This window comes from Molothrus aeneus, chromosome 8 (assembly GCF_037042795.1).
Source record: "Molothrus aeneus isolate 106 chromosome 8, BPBGC_Maene_1.0, whole genome shotgun sequence".
Lineage (NCBI taxonomy): Eukaryota > Metazoa > Chordata > Aves > Passeriformes > Icteridae > Molothrus > Molothrus aeneus.
The window spans coordinates 23,229,118-23,243,648 of NC_089653.1; the positions used below are offsets into that span (position 1 = coordinate 23,229,118).

At 45.9% G+C, this 14,531-nt stretch overlaps 1 protein-coding gene across 2 annotated transcripts; it reads right to left on the reverse strand.

Moving 5' to 3' along the window:
* Window positions 1-2,369: 2,369 nt before the first annotated feature.
* Window positions 2,370-14,495, reverse strand: C8H10orf95 (chromosome 8 C10orf95 homolog). 2 transcript variants are annotated; one of them, XM_066554966.1, is made up of 2 exons: window positions 14,390-14,495; window positions 2,370-3,970 (listed from the first exon to the last, which is right to left on the reverse strand). In XM_066554966.1, exon 2 carries the CDS (start codon window positions 3,904-3,906, stop codon window positions 3,229-3,231), a length of 678 nt encoding a protein of 225 aa, XP_066411063.1. In that variant the 5' UTR covers window positions 3,907-3,970; window positions 14,390-14,495; the 3' UTR covers window positions 2,370-3,228. The 2 variants fall into 2 exon arrangements, with proteins under 2 accessions (XP_066411063.1, XP_066411062.1); XM_066554965.1 differs by lacking the exon at window positions 14,390-14,495 and adding an exon at window positions 12,756-12,868.
* Between the last annotated feature and the right edge of the window lie 36 nt (window positions 14,496-14,531).

Sequence of the window (14,531 nt, forward strand, 5' to 3'; positions counted from 1 at the left end):
CAGTGCCTCGAAGTGCTGAGCTGCTCCTATAGGACTAAGCATCTCCTTGGCACAGCTTGCCCCTTTTCAGACACACACACTGAGGAAAGAGTGTTTCGGAAGAGCAGTTTAGACCAAGGGTTGTGTGACACCTGCACACAGAGCAAATACATAGGGGGTTCTCAACACACCTGCCAATACCAGTCCTAGGTGGCAGAAATGGTGTTTCTCTTACAGCTCTAGCAGGTTTGCAGAGCTCAGGGCTGACCTGAAATTTTGCAGTGACTCCAAACAGCATATGTTGAAGCAGTGGGAAAAAAAAGAGCCAGCCAACTTGAGCAAAGTTTCCAAAGAAAGCTGCGTCTGTCTGTGCCGCTTCTGGGGTGAGAGGTGCCAGAGTCTTCTCCTTGTGGCAGCTCCCAGTTGCAAAAATCTGTGTCAGCTCATTGCCTGCCCTGTGTCAAAGATATGATGAGCTCTTTGCTATTTTTTCCCCCCCTTGCAGATGGAGACACAGCTGGCTGGAGCTGGGGAAGCTGACTCGCACTGGCTGCTTGGCTCTGAGAACTGAATTCCATAGGCGTTAAAGCCTCCAAAATGCCCTATGGATTCAGTTCTGCAGCTGGGCAGCAACTGAGCCTCAAACCTTCAGGAAGAAAAGGCAACTGTGAGCTCTTCCTACAAGGAATATGTAAATTTTGTTCCTGCACAGAGACCAGGTTAGGGGTGGAGGGGAGTTATGGCCACCACAGAAATATCTGCTCTTAGAGAGCTACTAGAGGTTTGTAGCACATCTTCCCCCAAGGGAAAAAAACCACCCAACTATACAATGTTTTCTTCCTTCTGGAAGCGAAATGGAATTTTAGAAAATAAATACATTACTACCTCCTGATGTACTGCAAGCAATTGTGAGCCTCTGCTAAAAATACACATTGTCAGAACAACAGCCTGGGTGTGCCCAGCAATCTCCTGTTCAGAGTCCAGGCAGCAAAACCAAACAAAACTTTGCAGAAGATAAACAGGACAGGATGAGTAAAGTTAAGGGTTATGCCCTCTGTCTCCTCATGGGCCTTGGAGATGACCCCAGCAGCAACACATATTTAGAGAAAGTATTTGTGTAGGCAACAGGCTCTGTTTTCACCTATCCATCACATACCTCTGGGAGAGCCTGGCTGTGCCCCTTGATTTTGGGGACATTTCCACTATAACATGGTATCATGCTGCCACCAGGAACCTAGCAGCTGGAGGAATGGCATTTAGGATAATTTATTGTGCAAGTCCTTGTAATTTATGTAGCATTTCAAAATCACTATATGGCAATCTCCATGCTCTTCCTCACCTTTCCTAGAAGAGCTAGTTTGCACCTCTTCCAGGATCTCACCTAAAGCAGCCCCTGCCCATGGCAGGCAGCATCCAGTTCCGACAGCTCAGCTGTGTCCCACAACAGCTACAGGGGATGAGGAAGAAGCTCCTTCCCACACCCCACTGAGGTGCTGAACCACTGTGCAAGGATCCAATGCATGAACTTTGGGTTCACTGCCCAAAGGAGCTGCTTCTTCTGCTGGAAGGACAGGGAGTGTACCACCAATGCAGGCATTTAAGTGCACATCCCTAGCTAGGTAGGACAGCCTGCTCAGCCAAGGAAGAGATCAAAAAAACCTCAACAAACAACCAACCAACCCAGCAGGAACTGCTGCCTTTTTCCTATACTAGGTAAGCAGAAGCATAACTTATTAGCCAGCTGTCAGTAATGGAGGCCTTTTCTAGCACATTCAGCAAGTCCCACTGCCACTGTTTGCAACACAGCCAAAGAGCACCAGTTTGGTCCAACGTTTCTACAGCAGTTTTTTCTGGTTCAGACCTCTTGCAGCTTTGTCTGGCAGCAGAGTTAACACATTTCCAAGAAGCTAAATGGGGAAGGGGAAATGCAGACAGTTGCTGAGACATTTTGGCAATTGGTTAAACAAAATCTGTTGCACTAACGAAGAAAAAAAAATTAAAGAAAAGCCACTTGCTTTCACTTTATTGCAATTCAGAACAACCAAAGGCCTCCAAGTTCATTCACCCTCAGTCTCTCCTTTGCTATGCAGATTGATAACATCCCATTCCCTCCCATGTGTGAGGCCAGGGGGAGACTAGGAGACTACAGGGTGACAGAGAGGGTCCCCTATTTCTTCTGTATGCTTATAAAGTTCCTGCTGGTCCCTACAGAAGCTGACAGAAAATAAGCTAGGGCAAGGCAGGATACTGCCAAGTGGGACAAGGCACCATGGCTGGGCATGAACCACAGCAGAAGCCATCCCTAATTTCACAAAAAAGTGTCAGATTTGATCGTAAGTTGTTCACAAAAGAGACTGATGTAAGGTATTTAAGAATCAGAAATATAAACATTTGCATTTGGTTTTTTTTATTGTTTATAGTCATTTAAAAGGTAGAAGTTTTTAGAAGTTTGCAAGTAAGTCAGACCCAGCCCCTCACAGCCCTCCAGACTTCCAGCACAGCTCTTCCAGTACAACCACCAAGCCATGGAAGTGCTGTGATTCACACAGCTCCAGTAACCTCATTGGAGAGCCAGCACCTCCAACAAGAGCCAAGTCAGACCCAGAGCAGGGCCTCAACAGCAGTTTCAATAAGGACATGTGGCCAGGAGAAATGAGCACCACACTATCAAGTGTAAGAGGATGGGGACACCAGAGTGTAGGGAAGTGCTGCACAGGCCTCACATGGTGATAAAGCACAATGATGTGGTCATAAACAGCAGTGACAAGACATGCAGACAATTGTTCTTCAGAGTGTTCAAGAACCCCTGTGTCCTCTGGGACCTGCACTGCCCTCAGCCTGAAGGAAATTCAGCTTTTATCGCTCCAGGGAGAGAACCAGCTTACAGGCCCTTCCCCTGGACAAGGTAGGAAGAAGCCCATCTTCTCTGATCAAGAGCTGCAGTTTGGAGATCCCCCACCAGGCTGTGACCAGTTAACCAAACCAGTGGAAATCAAATGCTCATTTTAAAACCAGGACCAATGAGCTGACCCAACAGTCCAGTGTCATGTGGTTTCTTCACAGGGTGGACATTATGCATCAATAAGGGTAAATCTGCCATAAGATTGTGGTTGATGGGGAGCAGTTAAAAGAAATCAACAAGAATGGTGGCATCCATTGCTTGTGTTACTTGCCAACCACACCAAAAACAGCTGCCAACTGGCTCCCATGAGGGTACTGGAGCATCAGTCCATTGGGTATCTGACTCCCTCAAGGTCTCAGTTTCTTTTTCTTCTTACGGTTCCGGTCCTCGCTGCTGTCATCTGCCTCACTGGCACTGGGGGTCACAGCCTGCTGGATGACCTTCTTCTCCACTGCATATTCCTGGTCTTCTGTCTTGGGGTCTCCCTTAACCAAGAACTCCCCTTTCCGATAGGATATGGAAACATTGGTCCGGGGGTAGGTGCCATAAACCCTCCGGAGATCATCCTTCACAAATTCTGGGAGGTCTTTCCTTGGCCCAAACACCTTTCCAAGCTTCCCCCATTGAAGCTCCCCTCTCATTGTGAAGCCTTCTGGCCATGTATCTCGATACTGATCTGACCTCTGGCAGGCAGCATAGGGATGGTAGTTTGCATAGGGGCTGTAGATAGGAATAGGGACCATAGGAGGGAAGTGCCAGCTGTGGTATGGATGGATATAGGGACTGGAGGCACTATAGAGATGATGATACTCCACCTGACCTCCTGCATAGTCAGGGTATCTGTTCCTGTCCACCACAAAAGTGATGGGTCGACTGTAGAAGTTGTGCATGTGGATGATGGGAGGGAACATCACAGATCTGGATGTGTCTTCTGCTCTCCCAGGCCGCAGTGGTGGGTAGGTATAAGCAGAAGGTGGGATCATGGCTGGGTAATATTCCCGTGGCACAAAGCTGGACTGGTACATTGTACAGGAGCCTGGGGTTTTACACAGGGGGCACTTCTCTGGAGCAGTTGCTAAGTCTCAAAAGCTGTGAGGACAGAAGGGGAAGAGAATCAATTTATACTGGTTATATACATTTTGGGGTGAATAAGGAGATACACTCGCACTGTAAGCATACCAACTAATTAATAATTAATATAAGGAGTTCCCCACAGCTTGCAGGAGCAGTAACCTACCAAGAATAAGTGAGCCACATTGCCAGTGACTGCTTGTTAGCTCCTCTGCAAGACATTATTTAACCCACACATTTCTGAGTTGCAAAGATGAGAACAAGCTGACATAAAGACCACGGAGGGCAGAAGAGTCAACCTCGTATCCTCATGACTTGTGTTTGCAGTGCTAGGAGGCAGCAAGACACTGCAAGGAGCTGAGGCCCTTGAGCAGGCATGAAAGTGGGAAAGGCAGGCACAAGGGAAAGAAACAAAGCAAGCGGGCAAAGAAAGGAAAGAGGCAACACAGCCCAACCCTGCTGCAGTCATGTCAACTGCCGTCCTGCCCAAACAAGGAAATCTTAAACAAATAAAAAGATCTTCAGCTGCCCTTGACTCTCTCCCCATCCCCCCAAAGCCCTGCTTTTACTCTGATAAGCAAACAAGAGCTGTACCTTTTGTTTATTTCTAGAGCAAAATCCAGGCACATCTACACTTCCTCTGACAAGTTCTCATGTGCAGGTTTCTCCTTCTGGTCTCACTAATTACCATTCACGTTTAAGTGCGCGTTTACCTTGAGCAACTCTGACCTACAGCTGAATTTGCTCCTAGCCTGCCTTTGCCAGTTATCCAAGCACCCTCCAGGGCATGAAGCAATGTCCTCCCATGACTCATTATCCTCTCCCCTAGGGCCAGAAAGGAAGCTGTATATAGCATAGGGTTGTTGTGTTTTTTTGGTTTTTTTTTTTTTTAAGAGTTTGCTATCAGAGACAGGAAAAGATCATGCATAGGACTATAGGCAGCAAACTAGATTTTTTTTCCCCACAGAGTTCAGATCCTGTGGGCTCTTCTTGCCTTAACTAGAGTTGCCTCTCCCACAGGTGTTAACCAAGAAGGAGAGATGAAAGTTCAGCTGTCCCCTAAGAGTTGCCTGACACAAGCAACGCTGGGTACTGCAAAATGTTTTTTTTTTTCTTTTTAGCTAGCACAAGTTCTTCCTTTTCCTAGAGGTTCATAATGTACATTAACTAGCTCAAGCCTTTTTTTTTGCCATGGGTTCAGGGGTAGACACCTACACTCCACAAAGGGAACAGCAAAACAGCACTGAAATATTCAGTCAAGACTAGGAAGCACCCTTAAACAAGACTTGCAGCCTTGGAGACAAAGCCCATCACAACCATCACCCCCCCTCAGATAGGAGGAAATTAAACAAAGTTCACAACCTACTTGCCTAACTTGCTCAGAATGACCACAAAAATCCAAAGGGGTGTTGTATGTCAATGGCAGCATAAAGTGGGCACGTGGAATAAGTGGTCTCATCTTGAAAACCAGTCTCAGCATCTCTTTAAGTAGCTCATTCATGCATTCCTTTTGAGATCCACACTTTGTAAAGTGCTTGTATTTCAGAGCAAGTGGTCTGCGCAGAGAGTGTGCAGTTATTGCATCCATCATATGAAATAAAGCAAGCCCAGCTTACACCCCTTCTGCTGGGTCAGTGTGCTGCTCCAAGCCAGTTAAGAACCACTCTGGAGAAGCTGTTCACATCTAGCTGATGACCAGCTCTTGCTCAAAAGCTTCTGTAGCACCCTGCATTTTGGCTGTCAGCATCATTGCTCCCAGGTCTTCCTGGCAGCTGCAAGGAGAAGGACTGACAGGCCATCTAAATCACTGGGGGTTTAATCACAAGGCAGCCTGAGCACAGCTACTAATTGCTTTGATTTTACACTGAAGAAAGATAAGGGGAACAAGCTCGTGTCTTAGGACAGAAGGAGAAGACAATCAGGATGACCCACAAGAGGAAGCAAACTGAACAGATAAGAAGGGGAAACAAGATGAGGATTAAGCAGGGCTAGAAGTGCTTCAGGGCAGCATTATCACATGCCCTACCACAGAAGCCAACACATTTCCCTGGAAGCAGATCACCCGGGGGGGGAGTGTGTTGACAGCCTACACAAGACTTCCAGCCCCGGAGGAAGTTTGCAAACCTGTCAGGGCAAGCCTTGACTGGGTGGCCTCTGCCAGCCCCCCTGCACAGCTGCTGCCCTGCCCCTGCCTGCTCCCAAGCACAGAGCTCTCAGACTGCCCAGCCACAGTCTTACCTGCGGAGGCACGGAGCCCCAGCTCCTGGCTTGCACTGCTCCGAATGCTCGGGTGTGTTGCAACAAGGTTTTGGTATGCAGGAGCACAATGCTCCTGCCCTGCCCCTGCAGAGCAGCACCCTGGTGCCCCCAGGGGCTGACAATGCGATTTACCCCACCATTACACAATTGCCTGTTGTTCATACCGACCTTCAGGCTGAGCTACAGCATGACAAATCCACGTGTACCGGAGAAAAGGGCTTTGAGAACACCAGTACCAGCTTGCCCGACCCAATCCCTCAGTTACCAGGAAGTAAAAGCAGACACTGCTGCAGGGAAAACAGGGTTTGCCCAGAAGGTGATCATTTGTCAGGCCATCTGATGGCTGGAAGGCATCATTAATCAGATGCTTAAGAAAACCGACTCCAAAAACCAACATCAAGTGCTACCACTTGAAGAAGGAGTCCAATTCCCAGTTTCTTCTCCCCTTCCTCTTCTCTAGGAGACCTTATAGCACCTAAAGTACCTAAAGGGGGCCTCCAAGGAGGCTGGCAAGAGAATTACACAAGAGCAAGGGGGCCTCCAAGGAGGCTGGCAAGAGAATTACACAAGAGCAAGCAGTGATAGGACAGAGGGGAATAGTTTTAAACTGATGGAGAGTGAATTCAAATTGAATATTAGAAATTAAAACTCTTTACTGTGAGAGTGGTGAGGCACCAGAGCAGGCTGCCCAGAGAAGCTGGATGCCCCATCCCTGGAAGCATTCCATGTGAGACTTGATGGGGCTCTGAGAGCTCTAGTCTAGTGGAAGGTGCCCCTCCCCATGGCAGAGAAGTTAGAACTGGATAATCTTTAAGTCCTTTCCAATTCAAACCATGCTATGATCCACCTGCTCTTACTTCTCTTGTTTCTCCAGTACCAGCAGCCAGAGGCTGGCCTGGTCTTGGAAGTAAATATGTGACAGCCTCCAACTCTTCAGGACCAACTACAGGACCAGAAAGGGAGAGGGGATCCTAGCTGATCTGTCTCTTCAGACTACCACCCTCCTTTGCTCCACCTTCAAGCTCTGTTATCCCTTGGGGGAAAAAAAAAAAATTAAAAATCACCACATCTGTAACTGAGCACTTGAATGTCCTGAGCAGGAACAGGCAAAGCAGACATTAAAGCCTGAGCTGAACTCTGCTAAATGCTTGCCTGCTCCTGAGAGCCACTGACATCCATCAATACATGCCAGGTATTGGTGGCACAGACAGAAAGCCTGGATGGACAGACAGCAGGCTGTGCCTGGGAGCCAAGCCTCCCCATGCCAGGGCATCCAGAGCAGTAGTTGGCAACAGGGAAAAACAAGGGGCCAACACAGCAAGAGACAAGGCAGCCTCTCCTTTTAAGCCTTTCCAGCAGTTTTCACCTTGCTGGAAAAGGGTTCAGACCCCACTTGGCTGTTGCTGAATGAGACACCAGGCACAACAAAAAGAAAAGTCCAAAGATGGTGACAGAAAATTAATGTAAGATTGTCATCTCTTCTTGGTGAGAACATGATACTGCAGACTATTCCCAGACTTGCCAGAGCTGACTCCAGCAATTCCCTTACCCACTGTCCCAGTCATCTGGCAGGGCCTTTCCCTCCTCAAACATCTCAGTGGAGGTCAAGGGGACTGACACCACAGCTCCCAAAAAAAGGCCTGCCAAGCAAAGTGTGCTTCACACCAGCTGCCCCACATAGAGTTGCTATGGAGCAACCAAGCAATGTTTGCAATACAAAACTAGAGAGGACATTTGATAAGAGAAGCTTTTGTTTCAGTCCTCTCAGTTACTACAGGTGATGAAACCACCACTAGTCAAAACAGAAATGCCCAAGTCTGGTAGGGCTTTCCTAGTACCTAAAGCAGCAGAAATTACCTGCTAAAAATACAGGGGACCATGGTTTTTCTGAACATCTCAGGGCAGTAGAGATTTACTATCACCTTGGCTAGCTTTGAATTTGGTGAGATTTCTTTTTAGGTATTTCTGGAACACAAGATACCACTGTGAGCTACAGAAAACAGAAAAAAGTAAATATTAAATTCATGCCAAACTTCACATTCTGTAGGAGAGAGACTGAAGTGAGCCTGCCTGTATCATGGGCAGTACCAACACACAGCTGTGCCACAATACCCAACATGTGAATCTTCATACAAATATTTCACCTGTCTGGAGAGTCTGGTTTCACCAAGTCCTCTGTCCAGCAGAAGCAGGGTCCCCAGGTCAGGCTGGCAGTTTGGATGGGTTTAGATACTGCCTCAGGGAATATGCTGCAAGCCAACACAACTGTTGAGACATTGGGCCCATGGGAGAGGACATGACCATCTAATTTACTGTAACACTCAACCCAGACTATTCTCACCTCATTCCATAGCTCTGTGATCAGCTCACAAATGAAGATACCATTAAGTTACCCTTTCCTCTGTTCCAGCACTCAAGCTTTCAGACTCTTCTTTCTAGCTTTTTTCCTGACCTCCACCTCCTCCCCCACCCCACAAAAAACCAGAGATCTCCTGCCATTGCCCTGTAACAACTCCCAAGGGTACAGGGATGAATACTGCAAAAGCAGCAATTTCCCCCAGCCAAGAGGATGAAGAAGTAATGAGTTATTTACAGTAAGTCTCCCCATTTCGAGCAGAGTCTGCAGAATTGTTGCCACCTTACAAAGCTTTGGTAAAGACTTTTAAAAAAGAAAAAAAAAAAAACAGTTTCAAGGACTGCTTACAGTGAGATGTTAAAACTGAATGTTTTTATTAAGCCAAGGTTTGTCCTCCATCACTCTGGTGTCAGTCCCACACACTTATCCAGCATCCTGGTAGCTGGAGATAGTGCGTGGGAGAAGATCACGACAAAGCAGTTTCATATTTTTCCTTATCACTTCTATCCCTTTATTGCCAGCTTAAGGTCATGCCTGATTTGAAGTCTTTTCAATAAAACTTACCCAGGAGAAGACTCCCAAGTACTTCTTGGGGAGGTGAGAAAGCAGTACACAAAAAGCCACAACACAGTAACTTTGATCCTCCACCAGCAGTACTGATCCTTAGGACAGAGGCACCTGGCTGCCTTCCTAAATGGGATGCTTTCTCTTAGCCAGACATGCCTGGCAGCAACACAGGAATTCCAGGAAAATGCAAAAGCTTGTTAAAAGCTGGGCCTTTTCAGGCCTTCATTTTTATCTAGAGGACCAGATTCCCATACTAGTGCTGCTAAATAATGGAAAAACTTGAATTTTTAACAGAAACCCACTCACCCCCCAAACATAAAATAGCACCACATTTTGGTACACTCTGCAAGAGAAAATCAGCCCCAGGAAAGTACTCCAAGAAGTGTTAAATACTCGCACAAGGGGTGACTGCATCACACCCAGTTCAAGGTACCATTACAGAGCAGTGATTAACAGCAATACAAATCAGTGCTGTAGAGAACAAGCCTCCACACATCACTAACCCAGTCTGAGGAACTCTCCCAGCAGTGCTGGGGCTCTGACCCTGTTTCCTCTCACCTCCTTTCTATATCAGGAATTACTTCACTGCCCAAGCCAACTGGAAGAATACCAAAAGCACAGCTGATACAAGAGCTCCATGCACAATCCCTTCAGCTCAGCCAAGGGGGAGAATTTAACTTCTGAAGCCAGAAGACACCAGTCTCACCCTGCTGTTACTAGTGCACCATGAAGAAAAGAGCTCCAGTTGGCATTGGTAACTCTGGAAATAGCAGCTAATGCATACTACAGTCAGTCAACCCTTACAGAGGCCCTTTGAAGAGGGAATAGATCCATTTCAGCTATTCAAAGCAACATTCCCAGAAAGCACTGAAGTCTGGTGTGGGTCTGGCATTTGTTTCTGAGGTCTGTGCAAAGCCCAGACTCCGTATGAAATCAAAACACCAGGAAATGGCCAAGTCATTGCAGAGCAAGTCTTTACTTGACAGCTGTTATCCAAAAACCACCTTCCTGTATAACTCTGCTCAAATAGCAGTCAAATGCAACTCACTGGTGACAGAGAGGTTTGGAGCAGCCATTCCTACTCTGACTGCAGCTGCTGGGTAACACAGCAGCTCTGAAACAGCTGTGCCACCAAGAATAAAACATGATGAGTGTTACCATAGGGTGACTGCATCAGCAGGCAAGGCTCTAGAAAACATTCCTGCTGCTGCAAGGTGATCCTGACACTGTCACCTATTCAGCCTCTCCCTGGGCATGCATCTGCTGCACCAGAGGACACATTTTGGAGATACTCCACAGTTTCTCTTTTTCTGACACATTCTCCTTTCAGCTTAGCCTAATTTCTGTGTTATTAAAGCTTCCACCACCACCATTCCTATCTTCCCAGTAACCACTGCAGGCACCCTTTACATCAGATGTCTTCCTCACCTGAAGTTCAAATCTGTGTCCTATGTCTCAGTATCCCAGCCACCATGTTATTTCTCATTTAAACCCTTTCCCAGATGCAGCTGTGTATCTAGACACTACTGGTTTTTTTTTAGTTGAGCATATTTCAATGTGTATTTCATAACATTCAGTCATTAGGATCCCCTCCATGTTAAAACACAGCCTGCACAGACCTGCTCCTCCTCTCACTCAAGAGTTCATCTGATACCCATCATCTCCATCCACACATGTTCTTCAAAGAAAAGATCTCAGTACCAGGTAGGTCAAGCTTCCAAATGAGAAGGTCCTGGTTGAGCCCTCAGCTGTGACTTCTGCCCAACTATTCCCCTACATATCACAGTGTTGAGGGAACAGACTCAGGGCACTAATTGTATCAAGCACACCAATAAGTCAACTAAACAGCCAATAATCTCATTAATGCACCAGTAGCATCTCAGGGCTATTTATACCACTTTGCACACAGCTATGAAGCTACTAATCAAGTCTTACAAACCACACATGATGCTGTTGAGTCACCCTTCCCTCCCACAGCACTTAGCACTAGGATGCACATCTACCCCACTTCGCTCTGCCCTCCCACAACAATTCTTTCCAGGATAGACCTGATGTAGAGTCCAGCAGGTTGTTCAAGGAGCATCACTTCAGCACTCCTGTGAGCTTGAGTCCTCAGGCTCTGCTATCATCCAGACACCTGCAATCCTTCAGTCAGCTGATCTCACTTTTGTCTCATTTTATACATTACTCTCTAATTTCAGGATCCACTTTTTCTGCCACGTTCATGCTTTCTTTACCTCAGTCTCCTCCCAAACAGCCAATCCACCCAGATTATTTCTTCCTCAGTTTTGCCACATCCATAATTAAGCCTGACAATTCTGATATCGTTACCTTGGTAATCTCAGCCTTACGTGGTATTACGGATATGGTGCAGGTGGCCTTGAAAGGTTTTACCCTGCAAGAGCTGCTTCAGACACTCCATAATTATTTGGTTCCTCCTGGTTATATATTGTTTACTTTACACACTCCAAGACAAATCATTCAATTCCAGCCTTAATTCCCATAGCCAGCTCCAGTTACCTACCAGGACTTTCTTATCTTACACAAAGACAGTTTGCATAACAGAACAACATGTTTTGTACTTCCACAGCATCCTACTCTCACAGCTGCTCGATTACAAGTCTTTGTCCTTGAAGTGCTCTTGGGAGAGTCTCCTGATATCCTGCAAAGGAGTTAATGGATGATACAGCTTAGTTCTCCAGAGGGAGGTTGTGCCCACAGTGGGTTTCCTCTGTTGACAAACACCAGTGTCACAGAAAACTATTTGCATTTTAACTCTTTCTCCTTTAAATAGATCCTATGCCCACATATCCTGCATTGAGGATGGATATGCAGAAGTACAGAAGGCATTATCTTATGGACTTACACTACATCTTCCCAGAGTGTCAACACCCTAAACAGTAGGACAGGAAAGATTATCCGCTCTTTGGGGTTGTATTACATACAACATACCCCTCTGGCATATAAGGGAGTTTTCTGTTACAACAGCAATACACACTGCATTTCTAGTGTAAGTTCAAACATCTGAGCTAGAACTACCCATGGGAATACTGCTCTTATTGCATCCCCAAGGCAGACAGCTGCAGCATCTGCTGATCTACAACTTTGGTATAACTTTAAAAAAAACCAACCAACTACCTTCTGTTATGTACAGAACATAGCTCACAAATAACATTATTGATTTTTTTAAAATCGGAATCAAAAGAAAATCTTGTGTTTCCAGGAATACAATCACTCAGGCTTTTCTGTGTCATTTTTTCCAAATTAAAGTGTTTAAAGCCTCTCATCACACAACAACGATTTACATTAGTATCTTCCACAAGCAGGTGGTGCCAGGAATATTACAGAGTAGAGCACTGGCAGGAGTCAATACTACAGCCAAGTTATGCTACTGTACATGGACGGGCACCCACATGATCAAACAGCAGATGTGAAAATGGCACCACCTGCAAAGGGATTTGCGTTTTTAAGAAGCCAGGCAAAATACAGAACATCTCAGTCACATACTGCTCTGCTACTGCAAACATTAAAGATAGCATATAACTGCAGAAACATTGCAAAACAGCCCAGTCTATAAGTGCAGAACATAGAGAGAGATTTGCTGGGCATATGTGTACTCACATGTGGAGAAAAGACAACCAGGAGAGTGCCTTCACTTAACCAAGGAGCAGTAGGATACACAACCTGATCCTAAGAAAGCAGGTTTTTTCCACAGGCTCTTTTTCACTCAAGTACCTTAGGGACACACAGAGAGTAAAGAGATACCCTAAGATACTGCATTAGACCTAATAGAAGCTTTTCCTGTGGTAACTAAGGCAGCAAAACTTGTCTGAACATGCCTTATACCTTAAGATGATAACAGGAGGCTCATTCCTTCAGCAATTACATTACATGCTCAGACAGGGAACAAGAATACAGGATACAGGTAAAGAAGCAGCTAAAATCAGCACATAAAGCCAGCATGGAAAAACCTCAAAAGTACTCACCAAAACTTCAGGTTCCTTCTCAAGTCAGTAAAACTTAAAGAACTGTAGCCTTTAAAGCAACAGACTAACTGACACAGAAAAGAAGCCCCCATTAAACACTACAAAAATAAACCTTCCACTTTTTCTCTCAGTGCTACTTCCCCCCCCAAGCTTTTTACTCACACTCAGCTACAGCTAAGCTGGTATTTGTACTCACAGCTCATCCAGGTTGTAATTAAGTAAGAAGCCATATCAGTGGCTCCCATCAACACTATGTTATTGTAAGCACCTGCACTGTGCTAGACCTTTACAGGCAGAAATCTCCACAGGAGTTTTAAATAGGTGACTCCTTCTGTAAGGTCACCTCATCATCACCCAGCACAACAGCAGCAGTAGTGCAGCTCCTTTGGGATACTTACTGATTCTGTGATCTTAAAGGTCTTTTCCAAACTAAATGATTATTTGATTAGTGCCTTATGCCTTGCTCTGCTGCAGGTGATCTCAATAGCTGAAGCTAAATACCTACAAATCACTCTTTAATTACAAACCATGTTGATTACAATTAGTTGTCTGGCTTCTAGGAATTTATAAAAATAACCTGCTTAAGAAGCTGCTAGTAAGCCTAATGTGCAAAACCATTGGCAAGTAATAGTGTGCAATAATACTTTTCTGTGCACAGCAATTGGCTTTTGCTTCAATTTTTCGTGGTGAAATTTCCCCTGGTGAAATTTGAGAACAGTTTAATGGAAGCAACTGTTGCAGTGAGAGACCAAAGGTGATACATATGCTGAACATAGGAGTTGCTTCTTTGAGAGAAAGAGCCACAGAGAGATCTTAAATGATAATGGACAATAATAGTCCCTATTTTCTGAAATACACAGGATGAATGGAAATTAATCATGGGAGAGAAATGCAAGTCTCTGATTACGAAGAACAGAGACAGGATATTTGCTGGATTACTGCCCCACCTTCTGAAGCAGCCATGTATATATTTTTGTTCCCACTAAATTGTTCTGCAGCTTGGCACATGCTCCTCGGAGAAGAGGAGGCTCTGGGGAGACCTCACTGCTCTTTACAAACCCTGACAGGAGGTTGTGATGAGGCAGAGGCTGGTCTCTTCTACCCTGCCTGCAGTGAGAGGGACAGTGGAGATTCAGATTCAATACTAGATATTTTTCGTTTGGGTGATCAGGCATTGGAATTGGTTGCACAGGTGGTGGAGTTGCCATCCCTGGAGGTTTTCAAGTGGCCTCTGGAAATGGCACTGGGTGATACGGTTTAGTGGCTTACAGGTAACAGTGGTGGCGCTGGGCTGGCGGGTGGACTGCGTAAACTTGAAGATCTGAAGCAATATCGGTGATTCACGATTCCCTGACTCCAAGCGCTGGCGTTCCGGCCGGGCCGCGTTTCCATGGCGACGGGCGGACTGACC

Bases quoted from the DNA above. Each gene is read 5' to 3' on its own strand.
- C8H10orf95 (XM_066554966.1), bottom strand. From the start codon at position 3,906: ATGTACCAGTCCAGCTTTGTGCCACGGGAATATTACCCAGCCATGATC.